The 20,781-nt window shown below is 42.5% G+C and overlaps 1 protein-coding gene across 2 annotated transcripts in view; it reads left to right on the top strand.

The window, feature by feature from the left end:
- Positions 1–20,781, top strand: part of map3k13 (mitogen-activated protein kinase kinase kinase 13) — a 71,674-nt gene that overhangs the window by 33,539 nt on the left and 17,354 nt on the right. For both annotated transcript variants that reach the window (XM_079562866.1, XM_079562867.1), the window contains one exon: positions 17,138–17,823. In XM_079562866.1, the coding sequence (XP_079418992.1) occupies positions 17,202–17,823 (622 nt within the window). In that variant the 5' untranslated portion in view covers positions 17,138–17,201. The remainder of the gene's footprint in view (positions 1–17,137; positions 17,824–20,781) is intronic.

Here is a 20,781-nt window from a genome sequence, read left to right as displayed (position 1 = left end):
TCAACAATATATGACAAAAATTCAACAAAAATTTGGCAAAAATTCAACAAAAAATGACAAAAATTCCACAAAAATGTGACAACAATTCAACAATATATGACAAAAATTCAACAAAAATGTGGCAAAAATTCAATAACAATGTGGCAAAAACTCAACAGGGCAAAAATTCAACAATATATGACAAAAATTCAACAAAAAATGACAAAAATTCAACAAAAATGTGACAACAATTCAACAAAAATGTGGCAAAAATTCAACAAAAAATGACAAAAATTCAACAAAAAGTGACAAAAAGCTCAACCAAAACGTGACAAAAATGAAAAAGAAAAAAAAAAACGTACAAAAGGTGACACAGCAACAATGCAAGGAAAAAGATCAGTTTTGTGGGTCTTAGCTTTCAAATGAGGTGTTACACAGGCCTACATAATAGCCAAAGAGGACCGAATGCATTTGGTTTCGGCGGGTGGCAAAAGGTTAAAGGCGATATACCTGACTTTCTATTATCTTTTGTAGGGTAACATAAAAGTGTGTGGTAAAAGTGTTCATCTGTGTCCAGTCTGCATCATACTAGGATTTGCTGAGGTTAAGGTGAACTTTATTATCTCGTCCTCTGCATCTGACCCATCCTCCGAGTAAAGCACCTTTCAGAATCCTTCACTGGGACTCGGTAATGACATGTTGGCGTCTGTCCGTCACTATCACCCGGGCTGTGTCCATGTGCCAGTGTGTGTGTGCAGAGCCAGTACAATCCGCTGCTGTCTCCACCGCTCTTTCTGTCCTTTGTTGTCGCTGCGAGGCTTTGCAGAGCAGCGCCCTGGAGACTCTAGTCCAACTTTATACTCGGAAAATATCCATGTTTTTAAGCCTTAACTATGCTTGATCAGACTTTGAGCGTGTTCTGTTGGCGACAAGGGAAATGATCAATGTAAACAAGAGAATACAAAAATACATAAAGTCAACTTTGCACTTATAATGGCATGCTAGCAGTAAAATGGCGCCACAATAACGGCAGTTTCAAGAACATAAGGATTGTTTTTCTGAAATGCTGTGGGTAATGGCTGTAGTTTAAATTTTAACTGTATTTTGGGAGAAAATATAAGATGTTGGCTATTTTTTTCTGTATCATTATCTTACTAGCTACAATGTATTTCTTGTGCCACTTCTTGAATTTTCCTCTTGTCAACAGCGTGACCATAAACAAGGATAGAGCTGACTCTTCAAATGTTTCTTACAAATATTATTTTGTTTTTCAGAAAAACATGGAGTTGTAGCAAGTGTTAGCACTTATTGTAGCTCCGGTTAGAGTTAGCCAAGGTTAGAGTTAGCCCCGGTTAGAGTTAGCCAAGGTTAGAGTTAGCCCCGGTTAGAGTTAGCCCCGGTTAGAGTTAGCCCCGGGTAGAGTTACCCCGGTTAAAGTTAGCCAAGGTTCGAGTTAGCCCCGGTTCGAGTTAGCCGCTGTTAGAGTTAGCCGCTGTTAGAGTTAGCCGCGGTTAGAGTTAGCCGCGGTTAGAGTTAGCCGCGGTTAGAGTTAGCCCCGGTTAGAGTTAGCCCCGGTTAGAGTTAGCTACAGTTAGAGTTAGCCCCGGTTAGAGTTAGCTACAGTTAGAGTTAGCCACGGCTACTGTTAGCCACGGTTAGAGTTGGCCACGGTTAGAGTTAGCCACGGTTAGCAGCTAGCAGTAAGCAGCATACTTGGAAAAGCGAGTGTTTTGGGCAGAAATATTGTTACACAAACTAAGTTGGGACAAAGTAGTTTTAGATGTAGAAGTGTCTGTCACAGTCTGACAATGAAGACACTTCATGGCATGCTCTAGTTTTGCTTGTTTCCTATTATAGCCAAGTATTTATTCATAATTGCTCCGCAGTGTTGAATAATAGTTGCACCGAATGCAGCTTTTGAAAGAAATAATAATAAGAATAAGTTGTGTTATTTAAAGGCACTATGCCTGATTGTTCTGAGTTACTTTGTCCTCTTTACTTTGTTTGTTGCAAACTCAGACATTTGGGGGAAAAACTGTGCCTCTAATTATAAAGCATTTGGAACAATTTCATGAACTTGCAGGCAGGTTTTTCTAGCATTTCTGTGACAGTGACCCTGAATATCCCCAGATATCAGCATCAGCCCTAGGCGTCTCGTATCAATAATTGTGACGGCTGTGAAATGTTCCGTCACATAACACTGATATTTGACGTTGTGTTCCAGCGTCCTACTTTCCTTTCATTTCCATAGGCCACACAACACTCTCTTTTATGCCCATCCTAGCTCTTGGTGGATGGCTTTGCAGCGCTGGTGAATGGCCGTGGACTCGCAGGAACAAAGCGTGTGCCTGTGTGAAAGAGATGACCCTGGGAGGAGTGAGAGCAGACAGCGAAGGCAGCACGATGGAGGGATGAGACAGAATTCTGCACTCAATGTATCTGTCTAAGCACCTCGTAGCATCGTGTAAAGGGGACGTCCTGCAGAAATACAGTTTTTTTCTGATGTCAAAAACATTCTTGGAGTTGTATTTTGCTTTATTCTTGCAGTTTGGTTGTTTCTTCTTCTCCTGCTGAAGCACTCTCATCTACATTTCCTGTATTTTGCTGCGTGATAGCAAGGATTTGATGTTAATGTGTAGCATGCTGCTGGCTAAATATGGTGACTTGTATTTACATGGCTGCTTCCCCTGTGTCTCCAGCAAAGGGCGCTCCAAGTAACACACCAGATGCTTAGCACAGTACAAAAAGCTAGGAGTCATTATAACAGTAATGACAAAATATCGGTCCGATATTGTTTATATTTGAGCTGAAAATCCATTAATGGCTTTCTATTAATGGATTTTTGCATTTATTTTTAACAAAAGAAAAAAGGTAATCCACAGCGAAATAACACAATTACTCACCAGCACAGACTGAGGTGTATAGCTCACAGTAACTTCAAAAAAAAATATTAACATCACCTTGACTGAATTGATTAGGAATTGTGATTAACTTTCTCTTCTCGCTCAACAGCAGTGTATGAGGCGTAGGTGGGATGTTTAGTCCCATGATGTCGTCGGACATTATAGTCTTTCATTACTGCAACAGTATCGCTGCAGATTAAACAAACACATCTCCCATTTCCCTCTGTGAAGGAATAATAATTTCCTCACTGTGGCTGAAATGTTCAGCCCTCATGTTCAATCTTGTGTTTCTTTTTCTCTGCCATCTTTTGTTCGTCTTTTGCGTTTTTTGCACCACCGAGTGTTAAGCTGAGTATTGCATGCAGTCAAGCGCTTGTTTCATATGTGGGACATATTCAATAATAAAACATTTTAAATTCAATCATATTTTCAGAATTTGCAGTGGGCCAATTAAAAATGGGCTGCGGGCCACAGTTGGCCCACTGGCCGTAGTTTGGACACCCCAGATCTAACAAGTCAGAGATGTACTTCAGTGCTAAACCATGAAAAGACTTGTAACACGCAGAGCTGTTTTAAATTCTATTCTCAGGAAGTCAGTGCAGAGACCTGAGCGCTGGACTAATATGGTCGTATTTCCTGGTTCTGGATGTCCTGTAGCTGTTCAACAACAGTGAGCAGCCGTTACAGTAGTCTAACCTGCTGGAGACAAATGCATGGATAAGTCTCTCTAAGTCTGGTTTTGACTTTATTCCTCTGATCTCATCAATGTTTTTCAGATGGTAAAAAGCTGCTGATGTTCTTGCTATGATGTGGCTGTTTAAGTTCAGGTCTGAGTCCATGATCACTCCTAGATTTCAAACCTGATTTTTTGGTTTTAGAGAGAGGGACACTTTCTACTCTAATCTCATCAGCTGCAAACCTGCTTAACTTTGCCGATTGCAGTCCCTGATATATAGATGAATGAATAAACGAGGGTGTCACCATCAGAGTAGAAAGCAGCATTATCTCTGACCTGACCTGGAGGTGAGAGTGGTTCCTCTTGGCAGTGCCCAGTAGTGGCCTGTGTCCAGCTCCAAAACATAAGCCGATTTCCCCGTCTGACGTGCTCATGTGGACAATAAGGCTTTCTTCTTCCCCTTTGGTTTTAGTGCTGGAGCCTGGCTGCTAGCTGTGTTCTGTACGACCAAAGTCTGTACGCTCCCTAAAAGAGTTTGTACCATTTTGACATTTGTTTTCTGTGAAATGTTTCATCTTCTTCCTATACTTCTCTGTTAAAGCTCCTGTACCTGATTATTGTTCTTGGTATATGAACAATTCTAGACGAAGTGAGCCATTTATTAGCTAGCTATGTCCAAACTCATTATAGCTTTCATAATGCGTCCCTAACTCATCACAGGGAGACGTTTATAAGCCTCCTTCACAATTTGTAGGGTCAGTGTCACAGAAATGCTAACACGCTAGCCTACAAGTTCATGAAACTGATACAAATGGCAGTTTTTTTTGCTGATCATTTTTTGCCGGCTTGTAATTCGGGAAAGCGTGCTCATTTGTACAAAGGTCATCTCCAAACTGGAAGAAGGCAAGTTCGAGGCTGCTCCTGTTTACGTGTTTGTGTTTCGTAAGCGTGTTTACCCCGAGTGCACTGACCAAAGTCCACAGTCTGCCCTCACCCAGAGAACACTCCAGCCCAGGTCCACACGTACACCGGCACGCAGAGGAGGAGGAGGACCACCCAGACCATCCAAAAGGTCCCGCTTTTTTAAAAAACCTTTGGCATTTCTGGGAGAGTAACTCGGGAATAATGTGTATGTTTGTAAAGTACTTCACTATTTTGATCGTACACACTGCCAGCAGAGGGCGCTTGTCAGTATTTGTTTTACTGGTTACACAGACGGGAATTGCGTTAAGTTGTGCGGATTTTCCATGAATGTATCCTGTACTGTGCAAGATGTATCATCCTGTGGTGACTTGGTTTCTGAGTGATTTGTCCCACTGCTGTTTTGACTTTTGGAATGTTGTCTGTAATGTTGAATGAGAAATCGTTGACTTTTACCGTCAAAATGGTGCCAAAATACTGTAGCCAGAATACACCGATTATGATACCAAGCACTTTTTTTTTATTTTTATGGGAATATGTTTTATTGGCCTGGACAATATGGCAAAACATTTAGACGGGCCTTTTGTGCAAACTCCAGCTCGAAGAGAAACAAATGCTTTCATCTAGAATCAAGTGACACACAGAAATCTTCGGTAACACTTTATTTTACACTACCCTTAGTACTTTGTACCTAACTAAATGTAGTACAATGTAATGGGCTTTGTAACAATGTGAAATAAGTTGTATGGGTTGTAATAAGACATAACTCTAACTCTAACTCTAACTCTAACTCTAACTCTAACTCTAACTCTAACTCTAACTCTAACTCTAACTCTAACTCTAACTCTAACTCTAACTCTAACTCTAACTCTAACTCTAACTCTAACTCTAAACTTAACCTTAACCCCAAGCCTTAAGGGTCTTGTGTCCTATTACATTATGTGCTTACAAAGTACTACTGCAAGTTATTCCATTGTGTATGTACTACATAGGTACAAGTTATTACAGATTGTTACAGAGCAGATACATTTAGTTAGGTACAGTGTATCAAGGTACTGTAAAATAAAGTAAAATACCAAATCTTCCACTGTTTCATCCAAACTCCAACACTAGGTGCCGTTTCTTCCAAAGAACTGTCTGTGAACCTGACGATCAAAAAGTCCCATGACGATTAATGAGATTGACCAAAGTAGAGATTGCGATTTCGATTAAATCCATCCATCCATCCATCCTTCCATCCATCTTCTTCCACTTTTCTGTTGCCGGGTTGTGGGGGCAGCTGTTGGGGCTGTCCAAATCACATGGCACCTGCCCCTTATGGCTCCTCCTGCAGGTGGTGTGTCCACAGAAGGACGGCCTCATGGTTCTAACTGGGCCTGTTGGTCTCTCATAAGGGGCTTCTGAACCTCTCTTTGACCCGTTACCATGGACCTGTTTGCCATGGGAGACCCTACCAGGATAATTTGGGTGCTCAAACCCCTCCACCACGTGAAGGTGGCGGTTCCAGGAGGGGATTTCGATTGAATTTTGATTAATTTCTCAGTCCTAGAATGTGTGTACTTCGATGTAATTTACGAACAATAGATGCACTAAATCACAGCAGGATTGTGTGATTTCTAACATTATCTTACGATTTGAGGCAGGGATGCACCAATCTGATATTGGATATCGGAGCCGAGACTGGAAAAAATACAACGATGGGTATCGAGTCCAAATATGCAATACTGAACCTGTTTTCGTTCTCACTGTTTTGAAAAGAAAACTTTCACAGACTAAATGTAAGTTAGTGAGGCGCATGCTCATTTTGAAGATCTGAACCTGGAGAATTTTTACATTTTTAGACGTTTTCCAAAATGCCGCAGCCATCAAGTGTATGCTAACGCTAACAGCAACTAATCATGGCCGGGACAGACACCATGAGTGGATCACCTAATAAAATAAAATGGGCCACTGCAGGAGCGGCCAAGTGTTTGCATTTTAGTTTATGAATGGCTGTTAAAGCAGTACTAAGTAACGTGTTTACCTTAATAAATCCTTTTCGTAGTGCCTGTGGGGGTAATACAAGTGTTTATGGGATGATTGGAGGGTCTTTCATCTCCCCCTGGTGTCTCTGACCAGAAAACCATGTTTGCAACTTGACTGCCACCGGTCCGGAGAAAGCAATACACACTAATGAAATCACGAAGAAGAAGCTAACATGCTAACGGGCAAAGCTAACTGCGGGCTAACGTCACTTTAAACAACAATAATAATAATGCATCAGTTTTATATAGCGCTTTTCTGGACACTCAAAGACGCTTTACATTGCACTATTCGTTCACTCCATACTCGGTGGTGGTAAGCTACTATTGTAGCCACAGCTGCCATGGGGTAGACTGACGGAAGCGAGGCAACCAGTCTGTGCCATCGGCCCCTCCGACCACCACCAACCACTCACTCACACACTACATTCGCTAGGCTTCCTGGTGTTACCAAACGGTCTCCCATCCAAGTACCGACCAGGCCCTTCCCTGCTTAGCTTCCAAGGTCTGACGGGATTGGGCATCGCAAAGGCGGTGTGACCAACAGTATTTACAGCAAAGTTTGAGTGAAAAAAAATATTTCTATTGTATAATTGGATGCACAGTAAACCTCTCTCCCTTCGTCTTTCCTGTCGGCGTAGTATTTACTCTCCAAGACAATTAATAAGTTAAAAAATCGTAACTTGCTACTACACCTGCAGTTGCGCTTATGGCCTCTAGGGGGAAGAGTTACTTAGTACTGCTTTAAAGAATAACTGATCTAACATATTAGTTATGATCAGATCACTTTATATGAGTTGTTTATATTAATCTAACCTAAAAGCCTGTCATGTAGCTGAGGATATTTAGTTGTTTGATGTTCAATGTCTCGTTTGCAAGAAAAGATAAGACTTTATTGATCTCACTCTGGAGAAAAGAGGACCCTTTTTAAGAAAATCTCTGATACTCAAACCCCCTGTATGAGTATCAGAAGCAAAAAAAGCTGGATCGTAGCATCTCTAATTTGGGGGAATTCAAACACAAAATGATCAGGTAAACAAACTCATAATATTTAAATAACGCAACTCTCAGGCAGTGTTAATTTCGTCGACTAAAATATTTAGTCTTTATTTTAGTCAAAGCGTGATTTTTGACGACTAGAATTGGACTTAAACTAAATTAAAAGTTTTTCATGAGACTAAAACTATGACTAAAATGTCCAGATATTTTAGTCGACTAAAATCAGACTAAATAAAAATGAAAGGGAGAGACTAAAATCATCCAAACTTCTATTGACCGTCTGAAAGAGCCTCAGATCATGTAAATTCTCTGCCAAAGGATCAGCTCTGAGCTTTGTTCATGTGGAGCAGCTCCATGAAGCAGAGGAACAAGATTAAATATGATTATAATGAATATTATCAATGCAAAGTCGACTAAATTCGTCTTAAATTTAGTCGACTAAATTTACTTGCAATTTTAGTCGACTAAAACTAGACTAAAATTGAAGATCTTTTTACATTACATTTTCGTCAAAAGACTAAGGCTAAAACTAAATTAAAATATGTTGTCAAAATTAGCACTGCTCTCAGGTCTATAAAAAGCTGTAAAAAGTGGGACGGGAGCCTGTCACCAGCTCATACAAATGCCCTGAAGCTCCAGCAAGGACCGGGCGTTAGCTCCACAATCACCATCCGTCCTCCGACCAGCCCTGTGTCTCCAGCCTGCCCGTCCAAGGGAGTTTTATCTCTTTCATGTGGTTCTCCTCCAGCCCATCCCATCGGGCTTTTAAGGTTTTCCCCTGGCTGTGAAGGAAGGCCTACGGACGGGGGTTGAGAACCGCCGCTGACGTCCCAAACCCCGAATGCGCGTGCAACCTTTTCTCCTGATCAAAACACGGATATCCTCCTCCTGAGGTTTGGCCTGACATGAATGAAGCTCCCTCCCTGAGGCCTCCCACCAGGACCCGGGCCCCATGTGCGCCCCCTTATCCCGCTTCTAATTAGGACCCACCCCCGCTGTGACACCCGCCCAGGGAGGGCCTTAAGGAGACAGCTGCTCCAACTACAAAAGACCCGATCCACTCCCCCATCCCGTTTCCATGTCGACACAGCATCCAGTCTGACCTTCATCACCAACCGGAACGCAGAAGTCAAGAAATAAAGAAGTGAGCTCCAGGTGATGATTTTGTCGACTATTTGGGTTATCAAATGAAAGCACTGGAACATGGGTTTAAAACCTCATGTTTGGTTACCATGGCGATGAGCTGGTGATGTCCTCCTCCTAGCGAAGTGACGAACCAGGTCTGAGGACACAGTCACGACACACTAAAACAACAGCTGGTGTTTATTCATTTTCCTTTTTTCCATATTTTGCCTAGTCTCGCCAACCAGACTCCGCTTCTTTACAGAAGAGGGTCTGGCAACGCTCCATTGCGCGCTTTCAAAGGAAGTGACGCAGCGATATGGAGCCTACCGACCAATCAGAGCAGCTCCCTGAGCGGGCGTCATGTTGTTGCGCCTTTGTTTTGTAGTTTTTCAACACAAGCGACCACTTCCCGTAATGCTCCGGTTTGCTTGTATTCTTAAGTTTTTCTGACATAAACGACAGAAGTCATTTACTGAACTCTGTGTGGCAGGAGCGCCATTGTTTATGTCCGAATGATACAACTTTCTTGTCGCTGTTTCTGTCGTCACATCCGCTATGTTCTCATTGGCTGCTATGCGCTTCGGTTGTCCCACATTAGTCCCGCCTCCAGCAGTAGCTTTTCTACGACAGGGTCGCCAGACTAGTCTCCTAAAACTACAACTAAATCTCCAAAGTTATTTATCCACCACAAATAACTCAAAACAAACAAATGGTAAATTTTTTCTTCAGTACAGTATTTACAAGCACAAGCTCATCATGAGAGCTTGCCTGTAATCAGTGCCCATGCTGTGGCCCATAGATGTGCTATTGTTCACTTCTCTCAAGCTGCACAGTAGATCGTGCATGTGAGCCTAAAAAGCGGCACTGTGGCGCAGTGGTTAGCGCTTGTGCTTCACAGTTAGAAGGTCCTGGGTTCGATTCCCACCTGAACTGTTTTGAGTTTACATGTTCCCCCGTGTCTGTGTAGGTTTCCTTCGAGTACTCCGGTTTCCCCTACCACTACCACTTTAAGACCCACCTTTTAGTTTAGCTTTTAACTCATATTTATTTTTGCTAGGCCTATTTATTTATCTCAGAACCTTGTAATTAATTTAACTGCTATTTAATTGTTTTTGATATTTATTGTGTATTTATGTATTTTACCTCTCGGTCTTATTTGAGTGATCCTATCAATTTAACTTTTTATTTATTTTAACCATTTTGATGTTCTTCCAGTTTCCTCTGGAGGAGCCCTCTGCCTCGGGAGCGGTGATTGGCTGTGGCTGCTGGGCTGCTGGGCTGTGGGTGTCTGGATGGAGGTGTGGTGTTTCTACCGTGCCTTGTCCAGCCACCCTGTGTTGGTCCCTGTGGCTGCAGCCGAGGCGCCACTCCCGATGCAGACGGCTCCTTGGATGGTGTTTCCTTACCTGGTTTATCTGCACCCAGCCTTACCTCAGCGTTGTGTCCATTGCGTCCACTGTTTTACCTTGAGTGTGTGTGGTGCTTGCGCGTCTCCCGATTGGTCAACAGTGTCACGTGATCACTGTCACAACAACGCAGTTCATGCTGCTGCAGCTGCTGTTACTACGAGCTTTAACCTGGCGATAGTTCTGTCAAAATGGAGATAAACGTCAGCGACACGAAGATTCGGGACGTATTTCTTTGGATTTGATAAGAAAAGGAAACGGGCGGAGCGGAGAAAGAGAAGCTGACGGACTCGGAGAAAAGGAGCAGGAAAGTTCGTCTCCAAACTCCGTAAGTGCTGCGGTTAAACTCTGCTCGCGGTTGAAATGTAGCTGGAAAAGGTGGCTCTGGTGAACTTTTGGTGATAAAGTTGCGCTGTTTCGTGAAATGAGTTGTTTATGTCGCTGTTTTGAAAGAGGGAGGCGCCGCGGTGTTTTTCTGTCTTTTTTTTTCTCTGTCATTGGCCGCTGCTTCTGTGTGCGCTTTGGAGACGCTATATTCACTCACGTTTCTCCTGTGCGTCCGAAATTGGGCATTAAAGTCGTGTAATGTGTGCTGACCATAAAATATCACGGTGAAAGTCGTCATAGCTTGCAGAGTATAGACCCAGCTCCAGACCCAGCTTTGAGAATAGATTAACGGCGATATTTTTTTTATCGCCCGATAAGAGTCTCGCGTTAACGCAGCACGTTAACGCCGATAACGGCCCACCACTAGTTTTAATATATATATAAATAAACACTGATTGATAAAAACATGTACAATAGGTGATTCTGACCACCAGCTGGGCTCCACATCTGGAAAAGGGTCCCCGGGGGCAGCACAGGCGCCACCCACAAATTTAATTGTAGAGTTGTGACAAATAAAGTATCTTTACCTTTACTTTTTTTTTTTTTTTACAAAAGTGTGATTTTCAACACCCTCTAATACATTTCTTTTGCAAAATGAAAGCAGAGACTTAGATCTTTGTTTCGGTTCTTCGCTTGTGGTTATCAGAGCAGTACAAAATGTTCTGTGGGACAGCAAAGAAAATGAGCAGAAATCCTGGCAGGCTGGGGTTTGATGTAGGCTATTTACTGATTATAATACTGGACTAATCATGAACTGATGCTCAGCAAACATGCCTGTTCACAAAGGTTTACGAATGACTACACATCATTAACTCCTCGCTTACCAACATTCATCCACTGTTAGTCCATTGTTAGTGGGCGAGGTCTAACAGTGGGTCAGTGCGCGGTGTTGTGATGCTGCATTTGCACCGCGCTGACAGGAAGTGTGTCTCTGTGGGGGGAGGGTCTGTCCGCTGAGCTCTGGACCGGATTAAAAAGGATCAGCCTGATCATTTCTCTCATCTCTCCCTCATCCCTCCCTCCATCTCTCTGTGTTTATTCCTTTGGCCACAGAGATATGCTTTGTGAAACGCTTCGTTTTCACGCTTACACTTGTCTGCTGGCTGTGGGATTGATTTAACCAACTTCAGTAGGACTGCGACTGAAGATTATATTTTATGATTAATCGCTTTGCTAGTGACGCTTGAGGGCGTGTCGATGAAGTAAACTTAAAATGAATGTTTGTTGGAGTCTCTTAGTCACTGAACTTCAGCGACTGGAGGCTGCACTGGCACTGATTGGGGATTAATCGGGGAGCTGGGATTGAGGAAGTGAGATATAGTGTCCTTTTTATGTTTATTTCCAAACTGGTTTAAGGAACAGGCCACCGGTTTTTCTATACTGTGATATGTTCTTACCTGAGCTTAGACGAGTTGATGCGTACCTGCCTGGTCTTTGTGCGTGACCGTGGAAGAGCTTGGTCACTTCTAAATTCAACCTGTTTGGAGCTATAGGAATACATAGATACAGACGGCATCTCTGGAATCGCCCATATATGGTCATTTTTGAAAACAGTTAAGGGGAAAAACAATTTTGAAAAAATGAAAATTTTCTCTAATTATTCAAAAACTACTGTAACAAATGCTGAAATATGAACATAGTTTCTACTAAATAATGATACAAAGACATGGGGAGGAGCAAAGTGGTTCAGCAGCCCATAAGTACATGAATAACGGAGAATGCTAACTTGATGCTACATGTTAGCATCGGGCTAATGCTCATGGTTAGCTAGCGCTTGCTACAACTGCCTTTTTTTCACTTCTACTGAACAATCTGCTGTGAGAAAATATCCATATGGGCCCGATTTACACCTGACTTTATTTGTATGTGATAAATAAGTTGATATTCCAGCAGAAAATGGCAAAAAAGAGTGGAAAATTGTGTTTCTGTAAAGATTCTATTTTCCCCCAGCCACGACCCCTTCTATGACGAGATGCCGTTTGTATCTATTGGGAGAGGCCAAATGCTAGCAACATCTTTGGTCTTTTTGCACGACTGAGGGCACACAGTTCTTCCATGCTGAGATATGTTCTTACCTGAGCTTAGACGAGTTGATGCGTACCTGCCTGGTCTTTGTGCGTGACCGTGGAGGAGCTTGGTCGCTTCTAAATTCAACCTGTTTGGAGCTATAGGAATACATTGGGAGAGGCCAAATGCTAGCAACATCACCCGTCTAGACTCAGGCAAGAACATATCTCAGTATGTAAAAATGGTGGCCTGTTCCTTTAAGCTATAGGATCTGGTAACAATAAGAGTTGAACTAATTCTAATACTACTAGTACTAAAACACTGTTTTTAAAGTGAGGGTCTGTAATCAGCTTTTCCATTGGAAAAAAAAAGTCTATGTTTACAAGCCATATTTGCATTTACTAAAAGAGTTGCCCGCTCATTAAATAATCGATAATTTTTTTCCGCCCTATTCTCAACTCGTGGATAGATACAGACGGCATCTCGTCATAGAAGGGGGCGTGGCCTCGCCAAGGGGGAAAATAGAATCTTTTGGGAAACACAATTTTTCACTCTTTTTAGCCATTTCCTGGTGGAATATTAACTTATATCACATACAAATAAAGTCAAGTGTAAATCAGGTCCATATGGATATTTTCTCACTGCTGATTGTTCTGTAGAAGTGAAAAATCGGCAGTTGTAGCTAGTGCTAGCTAACCGTTAACATTAGCCCGATGCTAACATGTAGCATTCTCCGTTTTTTTTATGTATTTATGGGCTGTTGAACTACTTTGCTCCTCTCCATGTCTTTGTATCTTTATTTAGTAGAAAACTATATTCATAATTCTGCACTTGTTAAAGTAGTTTTTGAATAATTAGAGAAAGTTTTGATTTTTTCAAAATTGTTTTCCCCCTTAACTGTTTTCAAACATGACCATATATGGGCGATTCCAGAGATGCCGTCTGTATCTATTGGGACCGCTGCAGGGGCCGCGAGATCATTTTGAGCGTGAGTCGTGAAAAACAGCTGTACTTATATCGGGGGTCGCGACATAAAAGGTTCAATACTGCTGCCTTACGGTATGAGTAAAAGGGCCAATCTAAATAATCAGACTGGAATGATATCCCAGCATGCCACTGGGACAGGTCCTGATTTTATTCTTGTACCCGAGCCGGCTGCAGTTCGTTCTTTGGTAATAGTGAAGCTTCTAGGGATGCTCTTGCCAGTCGGTTCTCTGCGCAGGATGAGGAACAACATCTCTAAAAAAGATAATCACCCCTCCGCTTGCGCCCCATCTGGATGTAGTTAAACCTGCGATACAGTTGTGATCATTTCCACGCTCCCCACGTCACCGGTCCGGCTCGAAGGACCGTTTGTGGGGTGGAATTACAGCTCGATTGTCTGGGGCTGTAGAAGGGCCGGATTTATTGGACACCCGATCGAGCGTTCTCCCCTTGGCCCTGCACTCTCAGCAGCCGCCTGCATTATACATGAGGGCGGGCGCTCGGGTTACCGCCACATACAGCGCGCACACATAAGACACACGCACTCAAACAAACATGCCACCCAACCCGAGCGAGGCCGGGCCGTGCCAGGAAATGTCAGATGGAAGGTCCCGCTCTTCCTGTTCATTAGCAGATCTTTAAATAAAACAAGTGATTATAGACGGCACACAGTGGAGTGGGTTGCGTAGCAGCACCGGATGTGAAGAGTGCAGTGATGGTTAAGGCTGGGCGACTCGGCAAAACATTCTATTTAGGATTTCCATTCAATCATGTTATTTATATTTAAGATAAATAAATGTGGCTAGCTATGTTTCAGATTGCCATATCAAAATAAACCTCAGCATGTCGGGAAACGCTATTGGAAAGACTGTGTTTTCATGTTTTGCTTATCGGGTAAATCTTCATAATAAGGTGTATGTTATTGCTCTCATTCAACATTTTCTTTATAGATTTATTTGGGAAGTAGTTAGTAAGGTTTCACATATTTTTGGACAACATCTCCACATGAGTATTTCCTACAGACACCACATTTTCCAGGCTCGTACTTAACAATGTTTTTTTTTTTCACAGATCTAATTCCTAGCCTGATTTATTGAGTTCCCAGATTTCGTTTTTACTAATGATATTCAAAAAGGCTGTCTAAATTCCCCCTGAACAAAGAGAAGGCAAAAGCATAATTTAAACCTGTCGCTGTTCATTATTTGTTTTTTGTGGCAGAAAATATAAGCAATTTTGGAATTTTTTCAGCATCAAAATCCAATACAAAAACATTGAATGAAAGAAAACTTTCCATTTTATTTAATGTCATATTCAATTCAGAAATGCACAATAAAAGTTTGAAATTGATATCGCTAAATGTTCCTTTGTCCTCTACTCACCGTCTTGCCTTAATTAAATTAATGCTTTCCAAGGCAGCACCATTTTGCACAAGAATGTCCATTTTATTCCTGAAGTTCAAACAGTGAGCTGTTTGCCACATGAGGTTGTAGACCTGTCCATGAAAAAACATTTGAGAGTTTGTTTTGTGTTTCAACATTTCTCAAGGGTTTGCTGGTGCTTGGAACCATAGGGTTGCCAGTTGTCACCAACTGTGTTTGCTACTTGCTACTATGCGTGCAATTTATGGGTGAAAGTGAAAGTGCAGCAAGAGGCCAGAGGGGCCCTGCTTTGTGGTCTAAAGAGGAGATCAGTGTTTGCATATGACGTTGGTCCATGGATAGATCAGAGCAGGACCTTCAGCGTTTGCTGGGGCGCTTTGTGGCCAAGTGTCTATTGGCTGGAATGAAAATCAGTATCAGATCAGATTTGTCCAGGAAATCATGATGTTCTCTCCAATTGTTGTAAAAAATGTTGTATTTAAATATTGCCAACTGGACGGGGTTCATTGAGAGGTCAGTGCTCTCTACTTCCTGTTTACATTTCCACAAATCAGAATAGTCTTTGTTCTGGGCTGGGGCAAAAATGTGAAAGATCCCCAACTCAATCACCCAAGATCAGTCGGAGATATTTAAATCTCTACAATGTTGGGAAATTCCTGAATAAGTGAGAGCCTACACAAACATGTCCTCTCCAACTTTATAGCATAATCTTTTTTATCAGGACTCTCAATTATCGATGCCATTTGAAATACATTCACAATTTGAGTGTGTTTTTTACCCCATGGGACTGCGGATAAGCTAATTTACAGCACCAGTTTCCTTTTCATTAATGCGCCCTGTCCTATTCAAGTAAGAAAAGGTTAAGGTCATATAGATAACACAAATGCCTCCTGGTCGCCTCCCGCGGGAGGTATTCCAGGCATGTCCTGGTGGGACAAGGCCTTGTGGAAGGCCCAGGACACGGTGGTGGGACTATGTCTCCGAGCTGGCCTGGTGTCGCCTCGGGGTCCCCCCAGAACAGCTGGAGGAGGTGTGTGGATCGGGAAGTCTGGGCATCTCTGCTGAGACTGCTGCCCCCGCGACCCGGCCCCGGATAAAGCGGAAGAAAATGAATGGATGGATGGAGATAACATAAATGATATAAAATGCTGGTTTTAATTTGTATTCAAATAATTTGTCTTAATTAAAAAAAACTTGATCTGCAATTTGTGAAAAAGATCTCTGGTATTTCTTTGGTATTGGACCTTTAACACATTTGTTGTTCCCAATGCTGTTAATCCCACTGCTGTATTGCCTATCTCTTTCTGCGCAAATCCGCCACTACGATGGAGACGCTTGCCAACTAACTCAAAGGTCAATCATTAAATGCCCGATACCCGCAGTTCACTCTGTCCTGATGTCATCGGGCGATACACTTCAACCATCTATTGGGTTGTTAACGGTGACATCACACCCTACACGGGCAAGCGGGAATCTAGCCAAAAACAAAGAAGAGAAAAGCTTGAACTTTCTCCCATTTCTCCTCCATTACTTTAAAGCAAATTATAGCAGGTAAAGGGGTTTGTGACCCCCGCCCGGGTCACACCGTGAAAAATAGGAACTTTAGCCTACAAAATCTGAAAAAAACAAATGGCTGAAATAGAATTCATCAAACTTCGATCAAATAATGACACTCTGGTAAAATAGCAAACGCATGCTACAATAAAACATTAGACTATGCTAATGAAAGTACAGCCAAGTTTGAGTGAAAAAAAAAAGATCTCCATTGTGTAATTGAATGAGCAATATCCCTCTCTCCCTTTGTCTTCTCTGTAAGCGTAGTATTTACTAACATGCTACAACACCTGCAGTGGCGCATATGGCCTCTAGGGGCATGAGTTACTTAGTACTGCTTTAACAAATGCTGAATTATGTAAATCTGTTTTTCTGCTAAATAAAGATACAGAGACATGGAGAGGAGCAAATTAGGTGGACAGCCCATAAATATTAAAAAATCTGACAATGCTAACCAGGAAAGCTACATTAGCTTCATGCTACATAAGCTAACATTAGCAACGAGTGCTGGTTGTCGCTTCTACTGAACAAGTTGCTGTGAAGAAACATCCATATGGACCTGATTTTGGCTTGACTTTATTGGTGTGTGATGAATATGTTTTCAGTGCTAGAAAACGTCTAAAAAGAGTGACTGTTTCCCATGAGAGGATTTCTTCCCCTCGGATTGGCCACGCCCCCTCGTATGATGCCCCATTGCAATTCCTATTATCAATGTGTTTATCGTCATCATGCAAATGTTCAAATGACTGAAGCCAACATGGATCTGGTTGTAATCTTGTCTTCTTTGCACCCACAGGTGACATCGCCCACTCGTCTCTACCTGCGCGTTAGCCCGGCTCCTTTGGTACAGCGGGTGCCCCATGCACACCCACGGCACCATGGGTAGTTCCCCCGAGGTGCTCTCCTGGACGTCCTGCCCGAGCCTGCTGGTGGGCAAGCTCAAGGAGGAGCTCAAACTCTCCGTGGTGGGCGACGCCATGAAGAAATCCTCCTCGCAGCAAACCCCGTCCCCCTGCAACCCGCCCCCCCAGATCATCACGGACCTCGCCCCGCCCACACACCTGCCCGTCCTGCTCCCGCCAACCCCTCTGCCGGATGAGGACGCGCTCGGCGGGGTGAGTCCGCAGAACGTCGCGCTCAGCGTGGACTCGACCCGGAGCGACGGCGGACACTTTGAAAACAGCGTCCTGCAGCTACAGGAGCAGGAGGAGGCGTCGCCCGGGTTCTGCAAGCACGGAGTGGGGGTGAGCGGGTCGGAGGAGTTGCCCGGGGAGGGGGACTGTCCCACGCAGCAGCTGCAGGGGGAGGATGGCGAGCAGGGGAGCAGGCAGCCCCACCCGCATCCGGATGACATCAAGCTGCACTTTCAGAGAGCGGGGCCCGGCCAGGGAGGCTTCCTGGAGGGGCTGTTCGGGTGTCTGCGGCCCGTGTGGAACATCATCGGGAAAACCTACTCCACGGAGTACAAGCTGCAGCAGCAAGGTGAGAGGAAGTGAAGTTATAAAAGTCACGCTAATCATTATACACAGGGGTGAGCGATATGGGTATTACAATTAAATAACAGCCTAGATCATTTATGTAAATGTAGCCTTTGTTTTTAAGAGGGAACTAGAAATATCGGTCTTCACTATTGAGCCATCCTCAATCATCCATATTGAATGGCAAAATCAAAGTGACAATGTAGACTTGCCACTCATTTGGATTCTGTTGCCATGCTGTTGCTATGGTATAACATCACACGTATGACCGCTATTGGCTCTGTGCACCGAATGTTACATAACATGCTATCTTCCTAGCATAGCGTGTTTCATGTCCTTGTGTGAGGAGTTAGCCGAGTCTTGTTGAAATAAATATTTAAACAGTAGGTGGCAGAAAACAAGTAGCTGTTGAATATTTACTTACCAGTGTTGGGGATAACATATCACAAAGTTACAAAAATATATTACTTTTTTGAGTAACTAAGGAAAACTAACACAATGCATGCTAATATACTAGTCATTACAATTTCAGTATGAACACAAACTACCCCCAAATCAAATGCAGCACCAAATAAACTGAAAAGGAAATCTCTGACTGCACTTTTGCTCGGTGGCATTATTACTATTTTCAGGATTAGTATTAGTATGGTGATAGTAGTTTTGTAAACAATAATACGTAATACAAACATAACCTTTTCAAAACTGTAACTACTAATATAGAATATATTACAATTTTAAAGTAACTTGTCTAACACTGTTACTTACAACTGTTAAACACAGGATATAAATACTTTTCCAGAGGAGATTTCTGTACTTTATAAATGCAAATTGATGCCTTGAAGCTAAAGGTTTAGTCGATTGATTTGTGTAAAATGTTCAATGTTCATTTACACCAACAAGTCAACACTGCACCGTTTCTCTGCGCGGCCGAAAAACGGCTTTGTTTTCGTGTAGTGACTGATTTTATGTTGACTTCTCCAGCCCCATGTTAACAGATCAGAGAAAAGGGGCGGGCACAATTAATGGTGGCGCCCACGTGAGGCTCCGGAATAAGGTGAATAGGAGGGAAAAGGGTCCCACCCACTTGGATCATGAGATTAAAAATTACATTTTCACGACAATCCATGTTGTAGCACACGGTACCTTTACAAAAAAAAAAAAGTCTGACCTCAACAGGCTATAAAACGTCCCACTGTTTTAGAGAGTTTGACCTTGTTATAGGCACCACCTTGAGCCTTTCATTTACACCCCCTATAGTACCCACCATAGCTCCAGGGTGCTGCCAATCATTTAGAAACTATTGACGAGAAAAAAATGGAAGTGCTTTGAATCTAATTGAAATTGTAATACTTTCCAGGATCAATCCAATTAAACATTTCTCCGTAGCCCTAGACTTAGTTCCCGCCCTCCAGAACATGATGAGGTGAAAGATCACACGGCTGCAGTCAGGCTGATCTCCTCGAGTGGGAAACTGGCCTGGACTCTGGTCTGACAGAAACACTAGCACAGGGACACTTCTGTCCCTCTGTCATTGTGAGTGTAACCATAGCTGTCTCAATCAGGTCAGGCCAGAAGACTGTTTACTCCAGTGCTTCCAGTTGAGTAATGTTTTGAAGAAGTTGTACTTCTTAGAGTAGTTTTAGCATGGAGAACGTTTTAACTTTTTGTAATGTAACTTCTACTTGTTGAGTTGTGTTCTCCATAATAGTTATTCTTCCCACTGAGAGTGATTCTAATTGACAGAAGAATTGTGCTGACATAAACATATTTTTGATAATAAGAATCAGAATTGTAGCCAAGTGAAGATGCTATGCTTTGATTAGATGAGGGAGAATAAACAGTTGAGCAAATAACTGTTATTTGCTCAACTAAAGCTAAATTAGACAAACATTTATGTTTAGACAAACATTTGTCATATTCAGTTTCGTCAGTGTCGTAATCTTTGAGAATAACAAGCTAATGTTGTGCTAAAATGTTAAGCAAAACAAAGCTAGCTTATTAGCTCCAGCTGTTTCCGACTGGGCACTGTGAGAACCAAAACGATGATCTCAGTTTTGGAAAGAATCTAACACTAGTTGATCCAATAACAGCATGATGATTTGTTTTGTCTATAGATAGACTAAATATTGATTTGACTATTTTTTTTATTATTTGATGTACATTTAAATATACTGCACATTACCCAGCCACATTTTTAAAAGCTTCATAAGGCCGCTATTTGTTGTTTATTTTAAAGTTAGAAATACCAACTTGAAGGCCAGAAACTCAATTTGTGTTTTTGTAATAAGCACATGTTGGCTAATAATTCATGCATTATTAATTGATGACACTGTGACCTCCATCAGACTGGACTTTTCATCCGTCCCTCTTTAGGTTCAGCATTTGAATATTTCCTCTGACACAAGAATAATCACTGCAACGTAAATGGTGGATCTGATATCACCAAGTAATAATGAGTTCAGGGCCACGTTCAAAGTTGTCCGGGAGTCCATTGTTATGGTTATGGTTAGAGTTATGGTTAGGGTTAGGTTTGGGGTTAGGGTTAGGTTTGGGGTTAGGGCTAGGGCTAGGGTTAGGGTTAGGATTAGGGTTAGGGTTACATTGGCCCTGGACTCTTAATAATTTGGTGATATTACATCGACCGGTACTGAACAGTGTCCTGTCTGTTCGTAACTTAACTTTGTGCTCAATTATGTGAGCAAATGCACTTCATGACGCTCTGGGAGAGATGGAGAGAGAAAGAGAGAGCGCTTTTACACACGGATTTGGATATTCCTTTAAGAGACAGTACTTGAACTTTCAAGTTGTAATGTTCGCTTTAATGTCATGTGGCTGAAAGCTTTACCGAGTCGACACATGATTCACTGAACAAAGAGAGTTTCCCTCCTCATCTTCGGTCAGTCTCTTCTGTTTCAGAAGCGTCCGTGCTCTCCGTCCTCTTTCTCTCCATCCTCTTTCTCTC

The sequence above is a fragment of the Gobius niger genome, assembly GCF_951799975.1.
Source record: "Gobius niger genome assembly, chromosome: 9".
Classification (NCBI taxonomy): Eukaryota; Metazoa; Chordata; class Actinopteri; order Gobiiformes; family Gobiidae; genus Gobius; species Gobius niger.
This window is presented reverse-complemented; position numbering and strand designations above follow the sequence as displayed.